General features: G+C 40.3%; 1 protein-coding gene across 1 annotated transcript in view; it reads right to left on the bottom strand.

Annotated features, from left to right (window-relative positions):
• cyfip1 (cytoplasmic FMR1 interacting protein 1) overlaps positions 1 to 21,396 on the bottom strand; it is a 56,238-nt gene extending 34,842 nt beyond the window's left edge. Inside the window, exons 1-11 of the mRNA XM_065272711.2 lie at positions 21,151 to 21,396; positions 11,201 to 11,321; positions 10,881 to 10,970; positions 10,249 to 10,326; positions 4,546 to 4,647; positions 4,286 to 4,467; positions 2,829 to 2,925; positions 1,896 to 2,024; positions 1,523 to 1,627; positions 926 to 1,017; positions 675 to 792 (exon numbers count right to left, since the gene is read on the bottom strand). Of these exons, the coding sequence (XP_065128783.1) occupies positions 675 to 792; positions 926 to 1,017; positions 1,523 to 1,627; positions 1,896 to 2,024; positions 2,829 to 2,925; positions 4,286 to 4,467; positions 4,546 to 4,647; positions 10,249 to 10,326; positions 10,881 to 10,970; positions 11,201 to 11,317 (1,110 nt within the window). The 5' untranslated portion in view covers positions 11,318 to 11,321; positions 21,151 to 21,396. The remainder of the gene's footprint in view (positions 1 to 674; positions 793 to 925; positions 1,018 to 1,522; positions 1,628 to 1,895; positions 2,025 to 2,828; positions 2,926 to 4,285; positions 4,468 to 4,545; positions 4,648 to 10,248; positions 10,327 to 10,880; positions 10,971 to 11,200; positions 11,322 to 21,150) is intronic.
• Positions 21,397 to 21,490: the final 94 nt, after the last annotated feature.

Genomic DNA, 21,490 nt, shown 5'->3' with positions numbered 1-21,490 from the left:
ACATTATTTTCCACGTAACGTACATTTTTGCAGCTCCATATTTCACTCTCTTCCTTAAACACACGAATTTAGTACTAAACTTATCATTTTGAAAAGCTCTGTCCCTGATTGGCCAGCTAATCTGTACGTTGTGATTGGCCTGAATACCTCTGACGTCAGCCGGAAATGTGACGCTTCTTGCCATGTTTAAGAGATTCGGTCACAATGCAATACTAACAGGAGTTAACTTATAGACTGAGTCCGAAGCAGGAGAAATTATGATAACGTCGGTCTTGTCTACATCAGCAGTGGAGCTATTCAGACTAAGTTTAACCCTGTGTTATCTTGTTTCACACCCTGCATAAAGCAATGTTTCACACTAGTAATTTTGAAAGGGACTTAAGCCAGGATTACGACCCGCCACAGCAGGGTTTCTTTGTTTCAGTTCAAGTCTGGCTTCAATCCAACCCTAACAAATGGATAAATAATTGAGTGAATGCGATGCTAAAAAGGCCATTTGGTTTTGCCAGTCACTGAATCACAGGACAAATGACCAAAATCTTTAATGAGCAAACCTAGTGAGAGCAAGTTATTTGGCATATTAAGTAACAGTCATATCACCGCACTGCCAACACCTCTGCAGTATGAGTCAGTGCACTGTGAATGAGGCATCAGTCAATGAAGAAAATACTTGCCTCACTGTTGCTGTACCGGGCGAGCTCAGAAATGAAGCGCATGTGGTCATCACGGATTTGTATCATCTGCTCACAGATATTATACTGCGGACTACTGCCTGTCGATGTGCATGACCACCTAGAGAAAAAAAGAGGAACGGGAATTAAACCAAAACAGTAGAGTTGTGTTCATTAAAGTAATTTGCAGATTTAGCGTTCCCTTTTAAAGACGCATCTAACAGGATAAAGACCACGTCTTATAGGGCACTCACCTGGACTTGTTTTCCTCATAGTGAGCACTGGTTTTGATGTAGCGGGACAGTTCAATCTGCATGTCACCAAACAGAGGCACCACCTGCAGTTGCTGTAGGGGCGGCACATAATTCATTTATTTAAGATGGGACAATGCACATTAATAGCAATGCAATACATAGGAGGATGAAATATGCCAAATCTAGCCATACAGGCTAATTTTCATTTGTAGTCCCAACATCTGTTCATTAACATCGTAAGTAGTTAGTTGAGACACACTGCTGTTTGCACAGTATTAACATACATTGAATGTGTTTTGTGATCTCTGCTAGATTACTTAGAAATGAAAGGCAATCTGATTTTATCACCACATCAGTGTGGAAGTTATACAACATGTGGTTGCTTTTAAATATACTTTTATGTTGTGATATCAGGACCTATTGGTAATTACACTTTGAATGCATTGTGGTCACATGCATTTCTGACTGCTTTTGAATGTGGTCTGGGTGGCACGTACCGCAGCTTCATTGTGTTTGCAGTAAGAAAAGCAATTTTGTTTTCTTCAAGTGTCAGAGATACTTCACTTTGTCAAATCAAGAGCATCCCTACACACAAACCTTGAAAAACTTGTCAATCTTTGTAAGGTTGATTCTTTTCTTGGCATCCAATTTGTAGATGTTGCTGTTGTTTCCATCCATCAGATAGAGACCAAAGCCCATTACCTACAAGACAGCAGATGTCAGTTCACGACTTTAAAACTAACAATGTCTGACACTGCAATAAAATCAAGTGAATATGTCAATTAGAAAAATTATCCGTACAAATAAAGCACTCTGATGGTACTAAGAATGCACAGGCTTGAAATGTTAATTTTACTTACGCTACTTTACTTTATTGTCCACGTAGTAGAAATTTGTCTCTGGCTTCACATACATCAGTACAACATTACATAACACATAAAATACAATAAAATAAATATTATGAACTTACTTTGAGCAACATGTGTTTCTCACTGGGAGTGAGGTACATCTTGTTTTCATAGTACTCTACGCAGAGGTTGACAATATCTGCCAACAGCTCATCATATCCATTGATCACCTCAAGCTGTTGCTGTAGGGACTGAAACAAAGATATCAAGTTATTATCAATAACTTAGACACACAGAGTTTGTCTGAAGCACAGCAGCCTGCATTTGTGTTCATTAAGTTGCCTCATAAAGCCACACTGGCTCAATAACTGATGTATAGTCTTCAGGAATTGCTTTAGGCCACATAAAACACAAGGATGTTATATTAAAATTGCAAACAGAATCAACAGCCTTGGTTTATTTTAAATAATGTTAAACTGAAATCATGTATGAGCTTTTTAACATAAAATAGTGAATGAACAGTGCACTGTGTTCATGGCATCTATCTATATATCTACACAACAGTCACCCACCAATCTAAGGGTGCCCAAGCACGATTGTCCCCCCTCGCTACTGCCCCTTAAAGTAAAGCGCTGTCTTAACACTGGAGTCCATCGTAATGTTAAGCCTGTGCTTTTTTATTTTGTTTGGGGCATGACGACACACAGCCCTCTCACATGCCAATCATATTGCTTAGTTGATCTGTTGCTTGTGCAGCTCAGACATTTACGTAACTCTGCTGCGTGCAAACAAAGGTTTTTACGAAGGCAGATGAAGGTGAGTAGTGGCGCAATTGATGCTTCTCCTTTTGAACAACCACGCTCTTGCAGGCACGGTACGGAGCGATCGCGATCACACTAGTCCAATGAACCAGGCATTTGCGGGGGAAGGCTTTGGGGGTCAAATGCGCTCTGGTGTATTTTGGTATAATGTGAGTGCGCCCTAATGTATAAGACCTTGTCAATTATATAAACCATCTGCCAGATGCATTGATATATTAAATGATGCAGATTTACCTGAGTGATCTTGTTGTGGTTAGCCAAGAACATGGATAAGTTCTGAGATTCCTGAATGGAGGACGGCTCAGCCATTTTCCTCAGGAACTGAGCAGCTCTAACAGACAAAAGATTAACGAGAAATGGAATGAGGTGGTAATTAATGCAGGACATAAAAAATATGACCAGGTCAAGCAGCATGTGTAATTACTGCCAATTATAACAGTTATTTAGGGCACAAAGAGAAAGAGAGAGTGAAATAAACAAGTAAAATGGAAAGCAAGGAAGACTGCAAGGAAGCAATGAGAAAAATGTTGAGAAATTTGACATTTCATCTAGTTTGGAAGTCAGCCACGGAGGAAATAAAATTAAATTTATTTTCTTAAACCCCTGGTTAATGCATTTTTTTTTAAACCATTCAAGATTCATGGCAGTTTTGGAATTCACATCCCAAACACTAGATAGCATTCTTCTTGTCTCTGAACTTAAAACAGTGACAGGAAGTACTAGCTTAGGGGCGCGCCACATATTTTTGCTAAGGTTTGCATATGGTGCGGTGTTCTTAATCGATAGCATTCCTAAAATTATATCCTATTATATAACCAAAACAGGAAAAAACAATATATCGTCTTTGTTTACACTATCGCCACATATCACACCACATGCACCGTGATACGGATCCGATCGCGAGATTCTTGGCGATACACACCCATGTACAACTGATAAGAGCAGAGAGTATAAAACAAACCCACTATCTTGGGAACTTTGTAAATACAATGACTAAACAGATCTAGATTCTGATTTTGTCTTTGAAATAAATTTACACAGACAGTGTGGACCCAAGTATCCTTGTTTTTATTAAGAGACTGAAAATAAGTCTAAATACAAATTAACAATTTGTTTCTGTAGCTCAATTAATAGAGATTAGCGCCAGCAACAGCAAGGTCATGGGTTCAGTTCCCAATATAGGGTATAATGTTTGTATGTGTGTAAATGTAAGAGCAAAAATACAACACTAAGCACATGACATTATAACACTGCACAGAATGCATCCACAAAAATTATCAGCCTCAGGGAAAAAAATATTCCTGCTACGTTTTGCTTTTCTTGAAACTGTGACAGAATTTTGATAATGTTTTAAATCGAAACATATAGGCTACCAATAGTACTATTTATATACTTACCCATTAGTGATTTCTAAGTAAGCAGTACTAATCCATATTGTATTTAAACTATCAACCAATTTATTACACTGACATAAGATTGGTTGTTGTGTGCATATTATGGATATATAATTCACTCAGATGTGGATCTAAATCCATTACCTATCCAACATGAAATCATCTGACCTACATTTTCTCACAAAAAATGCAGAAGACAATTGACCAGCAAAGTCCAGACAGAGCTTTACTGCCATCTAGAGGCACTAATGAAGGGACTAAAGGCAAAAGCACAGTTCAGGAACATTTCATGGTTACCTCTTGTAGGCCGAATGGTCATTTTTCACACTGCACTTCATGTTCTTAAGTTCATCAAGCACTGCAAACATGTTGATGAACTTCCCCAGTGTAAGAAGATAGGCTTCAGACACAAAGTCCTTCCTACGCTCTGCGTGACAAAGGCGTCGCACTTCCCCACAGAAGCGATCTATTGCTGTTCGCTGAAAGAGGAACGTGAAAAAGAACATCAGCACTTCGGTGACTATAAAACCAGGGCATAGTTTCAGAGATCACATTACCTGAAAATACATGAAGTTCATCAGTTTGGTGACTTCAGGCTCCAGCACCTCCACTGTCTTCTCATAGATTTCCACTCTGTTGGGCTGTTCATTACACTTCACCTGAGAGAGGTCAACATAGCAGAGAACATCAAAAAAAATGCACTTTTGAAAATAAGTATAGCTGCTTTTCAAACTTAACAGGTTGCAGTAAGAGCTCTCAAAAAGTCGTGACTCATGATGGTGGTAGACTTTTTTTTTTAAGAATGCTGGGTGGTTGAAACCTTGTGGTTTGAGGGGCCTGTGGTGTGAACAGCCTATGACTTGAAAAGCCTGTGGTGTGATGTAAGGCATTTGTAGAGCAAAGAGCCGATGACATGAGGAGCCTGTAGTATGAGGTGAGTAGGGCTGGGACGATAAATCGTGCGATTCTGCCTGCTATATTTCTCAATGAATTATGGTGAAATGTCACTACATCCAATCGCCAGAGAGTACACTCATGCAAAATCTTAATATGCACTCCAAAAGTATTACTTTTCGCAGCTCTACAAAATGCCTACAATCATATTTATATCACTGTTCATCAAACCTTTTCAGGTATTTTATAATAATAAAGAATATTTATAATGATTACGTTTGACGAGTGTTGCCTTTTCAAATGCATGTTATAAACGACTCAAACTCAGTGATTTTAGATTAACAAGGACTTCCTACTGATCAAAGAGCCATAATACATACAAGAGCTGTGCACAATATCACTTTTGCGATTTAGAATCGATATCAGATTATTAGTATGAATCGCAGTTGTAGGGATGTAGGGAGTTGTAGGCAGTCTGTGGCGTGAGGAGCCCATGACATGAGACGCCTGTAGTGTGAGGTGAAGCTGTTGAAGAGTAAAGAGCCTGTTGCGTGAGGAGCCTATGACATGAGGAGCCTGTAGTGCGAGGCGACGCAGTTGAAAAGCAAAGAGCCTGTTGCGTGAGGAACCTATGACATGATGAGCCCTTAGTGTGAGGTGACGAAGTTGAAGATCAAAGAGCCTATTGCGTGAGGAACCTATGACATGAAAAGCCTGTAGTGTGAGGCGACGCAGTTGTAGAGCAAAGAGCCTGTGTGTGAGAAGCCTATGACATGAGGAGCCTGTAGTGTGAGGTGATGCAGTTGAAGAGCAAAAAGCTTGTGGTGTGAGGAGCCTATGAAATGAGGAGACTGTAGCGTGAGGTTAGGCAGTTGTAAGGCAAAGAGCCTGTGGCATGAGGAGCCTATGGCATGATGAGGCTATGACATGAGGAGCCTGAAGTGTGAGGCGACGCAGTTGAAGAGCAAAGAGCCTGCTGCGTGAGGAACCTATGACTTGAGGAGACTGTAAAGTGAGGTGACGCAGTTGTAGAGCAAAGAGCCTGTGGCATGAGGAGCCTATGACATGAGGAGCCTATGACATGAGGAGCCTATGACATGAGGAGCCTATGACATGAGGAGCCTATGACATGAGGAGCCTATGACATGAGGAGCCTGTAGTGTGAGGTGATGCAGTTGTAGGGCAAAAAGCCTGTGGCATAAGGAGCCTATGGCATGAGGAGGCTATGACATGAGGAGCCTGAAGTGTGAGGCGACGCAGTTGAAGAGCAAAGAGCCTGCTGCGTGAGGAACCTATGACTTGAGGAGACTGTAACGTGAGGTGACGCAGTTGTAGAGCAAAGAGCTTGTGGCATGAGGAGCCTATGACATGAGGAGCCTATGACATGAGGAGCCTATGACATGAGGAGCCTATGACATGAGGAGCCTATGACATGAGGAGCCTATGACATGAGGAGCCTATGACATGAGGAGCCTATGACATGAGGAGCCTATGACATGAGGAGCCTGTAGTGTGAGGTGATGCAGTTGTAGGGCAAAAAGCCTGTGGCATAAGGAGCCTATGACATGAGGAGCCTGTAGTGTGAGGCGACGCAGTTGAAGAGCAAAAAGCCTGTTGCATGAGGAACCTATGACTTGAGGAGACTGTAGCGTGAGGCGACGCAGTTGTAGAGCAAAGAGCCTGTGGCATGAGGAGCCTATGACATGAGGAGCCTGTAGTGTGAGGCGACGCAGTTGAAGAGCAAAGAGCCTGTTGCGTGAGGAACCTATGACATGAAAAGCCTGTAGTGTGAGGCGACGCAGTTGTAGAGCAAAGAGCCTGTGTGTGAGAAGCCTATGACATGAGGAGCCTGTAGTGTGAGGTGATGCAGATGAAGAGCAAAAAGCTTGTGGTGTGAGGAGCCTATGAAATGAGGAGACTGTAGCGTGAGGTTAGGCAGTTGTAAGGCAAAGAGCCTGTGGCATGAGGAGCCTGAAGTGTGAGGCGACGCAGTTGAAGAGCAAAGAGCCTGTGGCGTGAGGAGCCTATGACATGAGGAGCCTGAAGTGTGAGGCGACGCAGTTGAAGAGCAAAGAGCCTGTTGCGTGAGGAACCTATGACTTGAGGAGACTGTAGCGTGAGGCGACGCAGTTGTAGAGCAAAGAGCCTGTGGCATGAGGAGCCTATGACATGAGGAGCCTGTAGTGTGAGGCGACGCAGTTGAAGAGCAAAGAGCCTGTTGCGTGAGGAACCTATGACATGAAAAGCCTGTAGTGTGAGGCGACGCAGTTGTAGAGCAAAGAGCCTGTGTGTGAGAAGCCTATGACATGAGGAGCCTGTAGTGTGAGGTGATGCAGTTGAAAAGCAAAAAGCCTGTGGCATGAGGAGCCTATGACATGAGGAGCCTATGACATGAGGAGCCTATGACATGAGGAGCCTATGACATGAGGAGCCTGAAGTGTGAGGCGACGCAGTTGAAGAGCAAAGAGCCTGTTGCGTGAAGAACCTATGACTTGAGGAAACTGTAGCGTGAGGCGACGCAGTTGTAGAGCAAAGAGCCTGTGGCATGAGGAGCCTATGACATGAGGAGCCTGTAGTGTGAGGCGACGCAGTTGAAGAGCAAAGAGCCTGTGGCATGAGAAGCCTATGACATGAGGAGCCTATAGTGTGAGGCGACGCAGTTGAAGAGCAAAGAGCCTGTGTGTGAGAAGCCCATGACATGAGGAGCCTGTAGTGTGAGGTGATGCAGTTGAAGAGCAAAAAGCTTGTGGTGTGAGGAGCCTATGAAATGAGGAGACTGTAGCGTGAGGTAAGGCAGTTGTAAGGCAAAGAGCCTGTGGCATGAGGAGCCTGAAGTGTGAGGCGAAGCAGTTGAAGAGCAAAGAGCCTGTTGCGTGAGGAACCTATGACTTGAGGAGACTGTAGCGTGAGGTGACGCAGTTGTAGAGCAAAGAGCCTGTGGCATGAGGAGCCTGTGGCATGAGGAGCCTATAGCCAAGTTTCCATCCACTTGTCAATCGAATTATCTGAAGTTCGGTAAAAAAACGTATGCGAATAAAGCGGGTGAAAGTGTGTTTCCATCCAACGGCTTTAAAGCGAATAAAAACCTGTACGTAATGACGTCACATGCTGTTTTGCGATCAAATTGGTATATCGAATTGATTTGAGACATTTGAAGGTGTTTCCATTCATTTTCACACTGAATCGCACAATATTTAAGCAAACATTTGCGAACAAAGTTTTGCTAGACAAAATGGGTTGCGCCATACAAGTTATAAGTGCTTATGTGCCAGCTGAGCTGATAGCGACATATCAAGCTATAATAATAAGAAAATGACGTTAACATCAAATTGCTATGATTATGCAGATGCATGTAAATGCCCGACGACAACGGAGGCATTAACGTGAAATTATAGTCCGGATCAATGCTTAACGTAAATGAGAACGACAAATATCTTTCCTGATCTGTTAATATTGGAAGCCAATGAAACTACGAGGGTTCTTTGGCCGAGGACCCATCTCATCAAGGTCGAATTTGCTTTTATTTTCCCTCTGGCACCGTTGCGAGATAACTCTCTTTTTTTAAACACATATCGCTGTTTGAGCACCTTACATTTACTCCGGAGGACGTCCCACGTCTTGTCATAACCATTGTTGGACATTTCCTTTGCGAGTTCCTAATAAATTATGGCATTTCTTAGATTTTTGCTATCTAAAATAGAGCTGTAATCGTGCCTTAAAAGTTAGGCCTGAAATAACCGGAGCCCGACAGAATGCAGCCCGAACCCGAAAGCACATTTAGATTGAAAGCTTTTTAAAAGCCCGAACCCGTTTACAGCCAGATATTATTTAAATGTGCGCACGCAAACAGCTTTTATCAAGAATGAGTAATTTACAAATGTTTTAACATTATGTATTAATGACTAACTGGGCTACACGTCACTTGGAAGTTGAAACAAAGAAAAAAAATAAGTCATCTGTATTCTGTAACTAACATCTCGTTCTTAATAGGCATATGCAATAAATTATAAATAGGCCAACATGCCAATAAAAACAATAATTTCTTAACGAATTAAATTAAGATAATACATTCTGAATAAGATGGTTATTTGAGAATAACGAAATTAAGATAAAGGTTCCGTGGGATTTGCTTCGACATGCCAACATTAGTCTATATCCTCTGTCTAAATTATGTATTTAGTTAAACATTAAAAAACCTTTACTCACCATGATTAGGCTACATTTTTGTTGAGGAAATTATTAAATCCACTGTAAATGGCTTCAGCGTGGTCCTGCGCTTACTGATAGGGCATTCAGCAGGATTGAACTTGACCGCTCATTTACCGTGCAAAGGCGGAGCACGAGCCCGTTGAAAATGTTAGAAATGAAGCCCGAATCCGACCGAACCCATCGGGTTCGGGCAAAGATCTTCAGCTCTAAAATAGCCGTTATTTTCTCTGGTAAATTAAATTTTAAATGAATCTCGTCTCGTCGTGTGTCCACTTACATATGACTTTGTTGACACACGCCATGTGTGCCACCAGAGCGGACCTAAAACTTTTTCTTCTTTGTTTTGTGTGTGGGTTGCAACCATAAAATGACCTAAACCTTAATCGCAAATCATTATTTATTCGGCAAATAACGTTTCCATCAGCGTTTATCGCATAAGCCACATATCGATCAAGATAAAATCCGATGAGATCGAACGTATTTCTTTTGAGTCGATATTCATGAAATTCAATCGAATTTTACTGTTTCCATAAGGCATTTTTCATTCGATATCACTTAATTCGGATAAAAACATGTGGATGGAAACATGGCTTATGACATGAGGAGCCTATGACATGAGGAGCCTATGACATGAGGAGCCTATGACATGAGGAGCCTATGACATGAGGAGCCTATGACATGAGGTGCCTGTAGTGTGAGGTGATGCAGTTGTAGGGCAAAAAGCCTGGGGCATAAGGAGCCTATGACATGAGGAGCCGGTAGTGTGAGGTGACGCAGTTGAAGAGCAAAGAGCCTGTTGCGTGAGGAACCTACACTCGAAGAAAAGATGTGTTAATTTTAACACTGTTTGTATTATCCTATTTAACACATTATGTGTAATTTTAACAAATTATGTGTTATTTCGTGTTGATTTTGAGTTCAAATAAATAGAAGGGACAACACAAGATGTGTTAAAACAACACAGAGATTTGTTAAGTTAAGGACAACACACTAGATGTGTTGTTCTTAACTAGACACAAGATGTATTATTTTAACACATTCGTTTTAGGAGTGTATGACATAAGGAGACTGTATTGTGAGGTGAGGCAGTTGTGGGGAAGAGTCTGTGGTGTAAGGAGCCTATCGTGTGAGGTGAGACTTTGATGTGGGTTAATTACCTGAGGAATGGCTCTTGAGCAGCTCCTCCATGTGTAAAGCATCACGGCATACTCCTGACCTTCTTCCAACATCTCATTCTATAACACAGCAAAATCCCATCATGAAATAATTGAATGCGTATACACTTTTTGCACAAACACAAGTCAAGCACAGACCCAAACTACATAGAATGTATTCTCAAAAAAAAAAACTTAATTCTCAAAGAATCTGTTTGAGATTTCACTCGCGGTCCCCTGAATGAGGTAGTGTGTCAATGCAGTACTTTCTCCAACAATGAATCCTCACTGATGCCAAGCACTTCTTGACAGTGATTACCTCTCGCTAATAAAGCCCATAGTAGTTTCCTATTCAACACAAAACCTATTCAGAGCGGCACAGTCCGACGGGCCAGGTTTCTTGAATCAGCACAGTGGATGCGAACAATGAAGACATCTAATGGGCTGCCCTAAAACCATTCAAGCCACTGACAGATTTTAGCAGGGTTTCCAGAGGGCTGGTTTGAGCATTTGGGGTCAGAGTTCTGATGAAGCTGAGGTTTAAGCCAACAACGCAATAATTTAAAGTAGGGCGGCCTGTGAAAACGGAGTTATGTACACAACCACTTTGTGTGGAAAGGTTGAAAGGGTCTTACCATGTTGGAGTGGACGGTGGCCTGCTCGATGTATCGTGCTATGCCTGTCACGAAGGCATTGCGGTCCTCAAAGTTGGTGTTGAAGTTGGGCTAGGATAGTAGAAACATACAGTGTAAAGCAGTGTAAGAAATGTACAATTTTTAAAGGATATTTATAACTTTGGTATTCCAAATCTGGATTTAGAGAGTCATTTTTTTCACTGTTTAGCAGTTTTGTATTATTTTATACAGTACTGGGCATACAGTATGTTTTATACATCATTTAAATGATGTGCGTTTAACATTTAAATATAAAGAGCAGATTTACAGTCAGGTGTTACCTGGTAAATAAGGGAGGACGGAAGAGGTTCAATGCAGGGCTGCTGATCTGGGAGCGGCAGCTCCTCCAGCAGGTCCACGTTGGACAGAGCATCTTCTAAAGTCACTGTAGATGCCATGACTCTGAAGAAGGAGGTAAAACAAAAAAAAAGTTAAAATGTATCCAAGAACAGGCTCACACTCTGTCTGAAACAGCATTTCATTTGTGATGCTTTTTGAAAATGTGCTGTGCACCATATGCAAATTGAAGCAACCAAACGAAATACCATGTTTGCCAAAACACCACAGAGCATTTGGCGAGGAATTCTGTATCCCATAATCCAATGAGCTAGGCCTGCCTTTTTACTTTAAGTGATGAATGTATCAAAAACAAGAACAGCAATGTGTTTTCCCCCTAAATTAATACTTTAATAAAATAATTCATTTATTTCTACAATGTGGGACACCACCAAAAATAATATCTGACAGTATCTGGTAGGCCTACTTACAGCATATACTGCGCAGTGTCTCTCTACACGGCTTTGATATCAAGCCTCAACACACACAAAGGAAATGTTGATAAAACCATGGCAACAAAGTCAAGCAAGCGAAAGTTTTATAGCTGACATGAAAAAATAAGATCTAAAACAAACTGTTCTCTTCCTAACGATGGCAGCTTTTCACACCTCACAGCTCTTGACTGTCAAAACGAAAGTTTCCTAGTACATTAGAAATCTGCGCTCTTACTCCTCGGTTCTTCTCTTCCTCTTTTGGTGCAAAACCTAAGGCATGTTTTATTATCGATGACAGAGATACAGAAACGGCTGACAGGACACTGAAAGGACAAGAGATTAATAGAGACAATGCATGCTTGAGGAAGTGGAGCTGGGCTAATGTGATCTTAAACAGATTATTGCAGATAAGATGGAGTCAGATAAATACTGAAATATCTGGCTGTGAAAACCAGAAGATGATGGAAAGCAATAGAGGGGAGATTAGGGCTTCGCTATATACTGAAATATTGCAGATGCGCACTTCGCAAAAGTTTGATTAAAATTAAATTTTAATATTTAAACAGGTTGTGTATAGTCAAAGTTTTAGCAAAGACAATGGCACATAAATGAGTGATTGCGTGTGCTCTGACGTGTGGAAGATAATAACAATAAAACAATAAAAAAGTAAGACGTATGTGTTATTTTATTTGTTTTAAAAATATTCTAATAAATTTAAACTTAAAGCATTATCTTATATAGCACAATAAAAGTTATAGCATTTTTCTTAAATATCATGCAGCCCTACTGAAGATGACGTGTCTATACTTTCTAATTCATTCTTTAAATAATAACATCATGTCATAAACAACATTACACATACTGGGTTTCAGGCATTTATATGTTCACATTGTGAAGAGTGTAAACTAGTGGTTCTCAAACTTTATGGTGTGCCTCGCCCTACCACTAAACAAAATTCATAACATAAAACAATCCCAAGCATTAAATAAAACAGAACATTATAAAATAGTGATGTTGATTGGTAGCCAAACCTTTCTGAGGTTTAATTACACAGAATTTATGATAAATTAATGTATTTTATAGATGGTTTCAGCAGTAACAACATAAACAAGCGGCTTTCGTGGTGAACACGTAACTTCCGGTAAACTTCGCTAAGAATAAATAACAACAAAGTACTTTAAACGTAGTGTATTTATATAACAAGCAAAATAAACAACACGTAGATTACCTAGGAAACCAAAACATTCGTTATTTTCGACGAGATATTTGTATAAGAGTTCAGTTTAGCAGCTAGTCAAACCATAAAAAAATCTAAAACCGGAAGTAAAGTTCAGACCAGACGCGTATCGCTTGGCCACACATCCGTCCGATTAAACCGCCTATAAAATGTCATAAAACTGTTTGTCGTTTCTACGATCACAAATGCATCACATGGTTTTAAAGGGACAGCAAGTAGGATTTACCCCCATCTAGTGGTGAAATTGTATTTTGCATTCAAACGAATAGTGCTCTCTAGCACCTCGCTTTTCCAAATGCGTGACATGGAAGCCTCCCGTTCAACGTTAATAAAGATAAGAAATACTAAGCTTACAAAGAAAAGTAATTTCATTGGCAGAGGTCATTTGACACCAATGAGGACATATTTATGAATAAAGACATTGATTTTGATTAATAAAACACTTAAAATCCTACTTACAGTCCCTTTAAAGTTTTAGTAATCCTTACCTTACCAATCTGTTACCTTCTGCTAAAGCCGCGCTTGTAAAGTTGATCGATCTGCATTTTCTTGATCAGATTCGGCTCGTATTGATAAGGTAGTAAAGATGATATTGTCAGTATTGCATTGGGAGCTTATCTCCCAAACATGGTAAGGGCGCTCCTTACCATGTTTGGAAGATAAGCCCCGAATCAGAGGTATTCAGGCCAATCGCAACGTTCTGGTTAGCTGATCAATCGGAGTACACTGTGCTTTTCAGAAAGATGAGTTTTGTACAAAATCAATGCATTTCAGGGAGGCAGGGCATAGAAGAGCAACAATAATGTACGATATGTGGAAAATAATGAATCATAAACCAATTACACACAATATCGTTGTTTTTGGCAATATAATAGGCGCTGTTTAATACCAGGTGTAAAGGCCTAAAACCAGGGACCACAGAGAGTCCCGAGTGTGAGAGACAGATAGTGAGAGAGAAAGAGAGAGGAAGCGAACAGTAGACAAAAGCAGAAGGAGGCAAAGGATCAGGAAGCGACGGACTGCAGGAAACAGTCAAAAGGAGCAGAACAGAGATTAAACCACTTCAGGCTATCAACAACAACAAACCATCCCTCAAGCAATAAAGTCACGTTATCACACACACACATACACACATTGCTAGACAGCTGCGATTGCCAAAAGCATTTGTCCGAGCAGCTGCGATCTTAAAGCAACAGTGACTTAAAGGTGACACAATGAGATCTGGTGAAACAGTTTAAAAACACTAAACCCTTTAAAAGACTAATTGATCAACATTTTAATCTATCAGAGAGAAACGCAGACATTTTACAATGTTCCTATCGTGCTAAAAACCCTTTCTAATGGGGAACTTGTGGCGTAACACAGAGGCCGTTTCTCCATCTGAAGGCTGCGGCCTCTGGAGGTCACATTTCTAAGATGCGCATCATAAAAATTGTCTAATTTCAGAATATTAACAAATAACATTATAAAGTTGACTACTATTTAAGTTTATCATAAATTGTTGTAGTATGTTTATCATTTGCGAATGTAATGCTCCGTTAACTCAAATGAACCAGGCTTGATGACGTATGCAGCCTGCATATGCGACCTCCGGAGGCTGCAGCCTTCCGATTTAGAAACGTCCAGAGGCAAGTAATTTCCTTGCCTTCTTTCGGAAACAAGGTCGTTGCATTGTCACCTTCTCCATCGCCACCAGGATTTTCCACAATGGCGCTCGTTTATCCTCTCTTTTTTTGTGAAAATTGCCGCTCCAAATCCACCAAGTAAACAACTGTGTTTAGGTCTGCCACCTTGTTATACGTCACGCGAGTGACAGCGGAACGCCGCAAATGAGATGAGAGAGGAGAGAAACGATTGGGTCTGATTGGTGAATTAAAAGGGTTTGGTTTTACCCTGTATGAGTGTGTTAGCAGGTTTGACTGATATAATAGCATATTTGATTGTAATGTAAATACGTGAACACGTGAATGCAGCATTTAAATACAGGGAAATACTGTATATGCAAGTGAATCGCCGTCATTTAAAATGAAGATCGCATTTATGTATGAATCGAGATTGTGATTCTTTTTTGATTAATCATGCAGCCCTAACCTGTAACACCTCTACTTGCACAAGATACATATTCATAAACAGGTAGCCAAGCAATCCTGTCAGCAATGGCATCTTCAAACAGAGTAAAACTATTTCCATAAATTTCCAAAATAGGTGAATTTAAAGCAGGAATCCCTGCAGGTAAGTATCTATAATTCATCTCAGCAGGAAGCAGGAATGTTAGAGGGTTAGAAAAACATCAAAGCTCGGTCTTGTGGTTTTCTGTCAAAGACAAATACAGCTTCTGATGACGTAATCTAGTACTTTTCACAGTAGTTTCCTTGCACCAAACATGTACTTGTACTCCTTACGTGACATAAGAATTCAGTCATACACTTCTGAACACAAACCACAAAGCCATTTTTTTTCTGCTGTTAAGCAAAGGGGAAGTCGCCTTGAGACAGCTGGCCATCGTTCCTTTTTTAATACTCCATACGGTTCTTAAATTGATGTTCAGATGACACATTTAAAAATGCTGATGTGCAAGCAGAAATCTCATTCATCCTGGTCACACACTGAGAAGTAAACCACAACATTTGGCTAAATAACCCCTGACAAAGTGTCAAAGTAACTAGAGGACGACAGCAAGTAAAGCAGTCGATTTCTTCACAAGCCTAGTCATGCCCCTGCAAAAATGCACATCTAAATATTTCTCTTTTGGGTAGATTAAGATCAAGCACCCTTTTATGGATGGGGGTGTGGCTGAGGAGATTAAATTTGTTATACATATCTAGACTATTACCCTGATCTATGCAATCAGATATGCAATTTTTGCCAAATGAGAGATTAAAAGAATGCAAATAGTTAAGCACACTACATTGAAGGAAGTTGAGTCATATACAGGGACCAATATATTACAAAAAAAACCCACACTAGCAACAATCTATACACGTTTACATGTTAACCATTAAAACTGAAAGGTTTTTTTCTTTGCGCTTTCAAAAACCATCATGTACACACGGCAACGCTGTAAAAATCGTCTACATTAACACGGATCCACAATTCTGTATGTACTTCTGTATGAGTTTACTGGCTAGCTAGGTAGCTAGCTACTGTATAAACACATTTTGGTGTTTGCTAGTTACACTATAATAACATTGATCAAATGTTTCCAACTGTTATCATCAAAACTTACTTAACGATAAGTCCTTGAGCTCAAATGCAGCAAATGTGGCTTCTGTGGTAGTCAAATCCTGGAAAATGGAGGGAAATCCTCCCATTAAGTGATACATAGAGGTTTTTTTAGATCGTGGGTGTGGGAGAGGTTCATTTTTAGACACTACCTTTTTATTTTCTCACCTAAATGTTTTCTCAGTCAGTGTATTTGTATTTACAATGGTATAATGTTGTTGCACACTAGCTTACACAAGGATGTTTTGGTAAATTTATATAATTAACATGAATACATGCAAAGATGGACATTTTGAAATGATTTTGTGTGCTGTGCAGGATTCAAGAAATGATCTGTGCATGTTATGGAAGAATGCAAATACATGCAGGGGGTGTGGCCTTCAGTAAGCAGTGTGCTGAGAAATGTGCAGGGTAGAAATTCAACTGCGGTTTTTCGATTAATCGTTTTTTTTTTAAACGTGGTCAATTCAGAATCGATTCTCAAAGAGCAGAATCGATTTTTTCTTTCATATTTATTTCTGCAAACATTGAACGAAAGATTTACGTTAATCGAATAACTAGTTTTCTTCACTAGATGTCACCCTCTTTTTTGCCTTGCGCGATGTTACCAAGGAGCGAGAGGCAAGCCTGTCATTCATTCATGGTTTCAGGTGCTTCATCGATTTGATTAATTTCCCACTTGTAACCTGCTGTTCACTGTTCTTTTTATTAATATAGTATTTGTATTAAATCTATTATCATTGAGTTGAATCGAGAATAAAAACTGGCCCGAGAACCAGAATCGAAAATTGAATCGAGAATCGAAAAGCGCATTTTTTACAGTCTAACACCTCGTAATGGGAAGGAGGCTGAGAGTGAGACCCACGACGACATGTGCGCAAGAGAGGAAATCAAATTGGACCAACATGAACCTAATGTGCATTTCAAGATAGAATTATAGTTGTATATAAAATGACATATTTAACAGTGCTATAAGTAAACGTTATAGCAGAATAAAAAACTTGCGTTCATACGTTCGCATTATGAAATGAGCATGTATGAAGATAATTTCATCATTTTTACAACGCAATGTAAACTTTATATTACACAACAACAGCATTTGTCATATAAACGGATTTGAAATGATCATGTGCTGACTGTCGCGCGTCACATAGATGACAGAGTCAAGTGAGATCTGCTTAACTCAGCGGTAAGTTTAATTTCATCTCAAGTATCAAAGGGTTTGTGCTCTCTAAAAACGGGCGAGCAAAAAGCACGCGCAGGGTTAATGTACTTGTCACTGACGGCTCACAACTGCGCGGGATAGGCTATGTATGTGTGCTTGTTGTCAGTGAGATTACTTCTCACAAACACGCTCAAGCACGGGATATGTGTTCTCGTCAATGACGGGCATTACATCCGCAGAATTCCGCGGAGTTTTCAGCCAAAATCTGTGGGCGCGAATTCCGTTTGGGCTCCTATACTCCTGCTGCTGTTTACTGTAAGTTGTCACGTTATTGTTTGTAACTGGTCTGAATCATTTTTTTACAGTGTTTCCCACAGGATTTTGAGAGACTTGTGGCGGCAATGACGTCACACTCTAATTAGCATATATGTGACGTCATCACGTGTTTGCTTTTGATCCGGTTTGATCGAGTGTTGGCACCTTAAATATGTTTCACTTCTACTCTTTGATCTGTCACGTTATATTGCATTTTAACACAACTGATTGCTATTATTTACATATTATCAGTTCTGTTGTCAGACATAAAATGAGCAGACTATAGCCCTATTCGGATGGGATTAGTTTTACGGTTGTAGATGGCGTAATGTAATTTTACCACAGGACGTCTGTAATATTGATGGTCAATTCGGACGGGATTAGAAATCTCAGTTAAACATTCAGAAGTGGGAGGGGTAACTCGATTGCGCAGCAGGTCACCTCTCTCGTCGTCATGTGCACGTTGCTTCTTGATATCAACATGACACAGACGAGAAAAACTCGAAACACTGTGTTTAATTTCAGTTTGGGTAGAACGTCAGTTTCAGGAACAGTTCTGTGCCTCTGAGAAGTGAATTTGACTTTTTAAAGTTTGTGTCGTGTTATTCAGGAACTGACTTGCCACTGACTTGTTTTTTTCGCCTAGAATACAAGTAAATGCTTAAGCGCTTTTATATTTGAAAGAAAACCGCAAAATAACATAAAATTACGAAACGTACCCGTATGTTTACAGCTGGTATATAAATCACCATACATTTACATTGCTCTTCTCATCAATGTCTTGTTATGAGCCCCTTTTTATTTAAATGCGAGTTTTATTGTCGCGTATAGCGCAGACAATTGGGTGCATATTCGGAAATATGAGAGAATACACAGTAACTGTTACACAAAGTTACTACAAAACACGTGCGCAGGCATATCGCATTATAGCGAGGGAGAGAACGGGTGTGTGTGGGAAACACTAATGCTAACCTTTCGTCAAGTCATCGCCGTCTTCTCTGTCAGTAAAATCTGTGACTGTTGACGTTTACGCGAAAAAGAAAGTACAGTATACAGAGGAACGGACATTGAAACACCGCCACCTTTTCACGCTCATGAGAGAGAGAGAGAGAGAGAGAGAGAGAGAGAGAGAGAGAGAGAGAGAGAGAGAGAGAGAGAGAGAGAGAGAGAGAGAGAGAGAGGGGCGCGCGCTGCGCGCTGCATGCAACATAGAAAGGGAGGGCGCGCTGGGTGCTTGCAACAATGAATTAAGACGTTTTTAAACAGTAAAATATAAATGTAAATGGGGATCATGAAAAATCTATTTGTGGCGGCCAGCGCTGATTCTGTGGCGGTGCGCCACGAATAAATCAACGTATGGGAAACACTGTTTTATATATAAATTTTTTATACATAACATGATATCTCTGTTTCAAACATTAAGGAAAAAGGTAATCCAGACAGCCCAGTTTATGACTGTCACTGTTAATAATTTTGTGATTGAATTACGGTGTGTTTTTGATGCGCTGGGGCGGGGGGTTTGGTGCCTAGATATCCGTTCGAATTTGATTTTTCTTAAAAGTGACAGACCTAGTACTAATACACACTTACACACCAAAGAAAATGTAAAAACGTGAATTTGACAATAGGTGCTCTTTAAGTTCCCTGTAATAGGCAACTCCGCCCTTTTTTCAAATTCCCTTGTTTATTCCCATTCATTTCTGTTAATTCCCATATATTCCTCTTAATTCCCATGTAAAGTTTCCAGCCTTGAAAATTCTCAGAATTTTACATCCCTATCGCCCACAGACGCCCTCTGTAATCAGGAGAGAAGTGGTCGAAAGTGAACAAAAGAGACGGATTAAAGTACCAGGTGTAAATGTGATGTCTCTCTTGTCCACTTGTGATCCGATCGACCAAAACGCATCTTAATACCAGTTAGAAACAGCCTCAGAGTCAGAATAAAGTTATAAAGACACTCAGAAAACTTTAGCAAACACATAACATTAGCCTGGGAACCTTCCACAACCCTTTAGTATTGTGTCAGTTAATGCAGAGGAAGCACATCTCTTATCGTTCTGATAAAAAGTTCGCCTTTTTTATTTATGGCCACTTTAAGGTCACACTTGTGATCTTTTACCATCAGTTGTTTAACTGACTGCATCTGCACTGGTGATAGCTGCTCACTAAAGAGACTAAACATTTTGCTACATAACTAGGAAATCTACATTCAGCACAATTGTGACCTAGCTGTCGACCAGTGGACTGATCAATATCACAGTTTGCAAAAAAATGTTATGCCTTTAACACATGTGGCACAGACATGTTGCCATCTTTTCGAAATGTTCACACTTAGTTTGTTGCAAACATTTTCAGCGTGTAGGCAGTCACACCTTCCTCGTAGCGGCCTTGGTAGTACAAAATGCATAACAAGAACCCTGCACTGCTTTGCCACAGATACAAATCATTTTAACACTTTAAACTACCTTGCACTGCCATGCATACTGTACGTCATGGGGCGATGAACATTAGGTTATTACATTAAAGTAAATCAAAGTGTCTCTATTTGCGTCCTTCAAAACCAATTTAGATGATCGGTTTAAATCAAAAAGTTTAAGAGAAACAAACAAATTCCTACAACAGCATTATCAGCATCTCACAGGGGTGTGGACTTCATGAATGTCCTGTCTAATCCACAAATCCCAATGTCCCAAAATTGTGAATGATGTCTTCATTTTCAGTCCAGACAAGAGCTGGATAAGAGGGGAAGGTTGACTGAGATCATAAAGGGTGGTATCAGAGATATAGACTGAACCACCCCTGACAAATCTGTTCATCCATGATTAATCTTAATCTCTTTTGAGGAAACAAACCAACAGTGTTTTGATGAACACTGTTCACTTTGCTATGATTGACTTAAGTTGGTTGTTATGGTTAGAGGTTGATCAACTAGCATTAAATAACTTTCAAGTTTTTACAAAAGGCCATTTCTAAAAACATAAAACGTGTATAAACAATTTAATATTAGGAGACAGACATCATTATAGAAGTAATAAATATATTTGGCACAAATTGCAACGCTATGCTTCTAAAACATACAACTGTATATAACAGTAACACTACTACCCAAGAGTGTTTCCTACAATTTCAGTAAAACTGTGCAAATTACACTACAACTACGCTACAAGCAAGCAGGCGACAAACAACAACGCTCCCAAAATAGTAAACTAAGTCTGTGTAATATAAATGTAATATATAAAGCTTTAATAATAGGGGCGTTTTAGTTTGTCGCGTCGAGCCCTCACGGTTTGGAATGTATGTTGCGTTTACTCACGCGCATTCGTGTGTCCAGGCCCACCTCAGCCACAAAACTTCAAACAAATGAAAGGAATGAAAAAAACACCGCTTGTGTCATATAAAAATCCCATTCACAACAAAACTAACTTACCCGAAAGCCGACTGTTTAAAAGTTACGACAAATAAACTGTATGTAAAAAAGACAACACCCAGAATGAAAGTAAGTCACGGCTCCGCTTTACCCACCCTTTACTTGAGTTTTCCAGGACAAACTATCCGCTCCAGCTAGTCAAGCGTGCATTTTGTGTTGTGATTTTGAAGCCTGCGGAGGGTGAGGGAGAACTCTCGAAGTCGTTTTCGTCGGTTAATCCGCTGAAGTTTGGAATTGCTGAGGGAGTTTGCGGAGGAATGTTGCCCGTAGTAAATGTTGTCGCGGGCCCGGAGCTTGAGCTGGAGTTCCTGTTGCGCTCTACAGGGAAATTCAACAGGAAACTTCAGTGCCGCGCGCACGCCAGCAGGGGGCGTTCAGGATCAAAGTCATTAAAGTACTCAGTGACGTCGTTAAGTGTGTTTGACTTTGCAGCAC

This window comes from Paramisgurnus dabryanus, chromosome 7, assembly GCF_030506205.2.
Source record: "Paramisgurnus dabryanus chromosome 7, PD_genome_1.1, whole genome shotgun sequence".
NCBI lineage: Eukaryota > Metazoa > Chordata > Actinopteri > Cypriniformes > Cobitidae > Paramisgurnus > Paramisgurnus dabryanus.
This window is presented reverse-complemented; position numbering and strand designations above follow the sequence as displayed.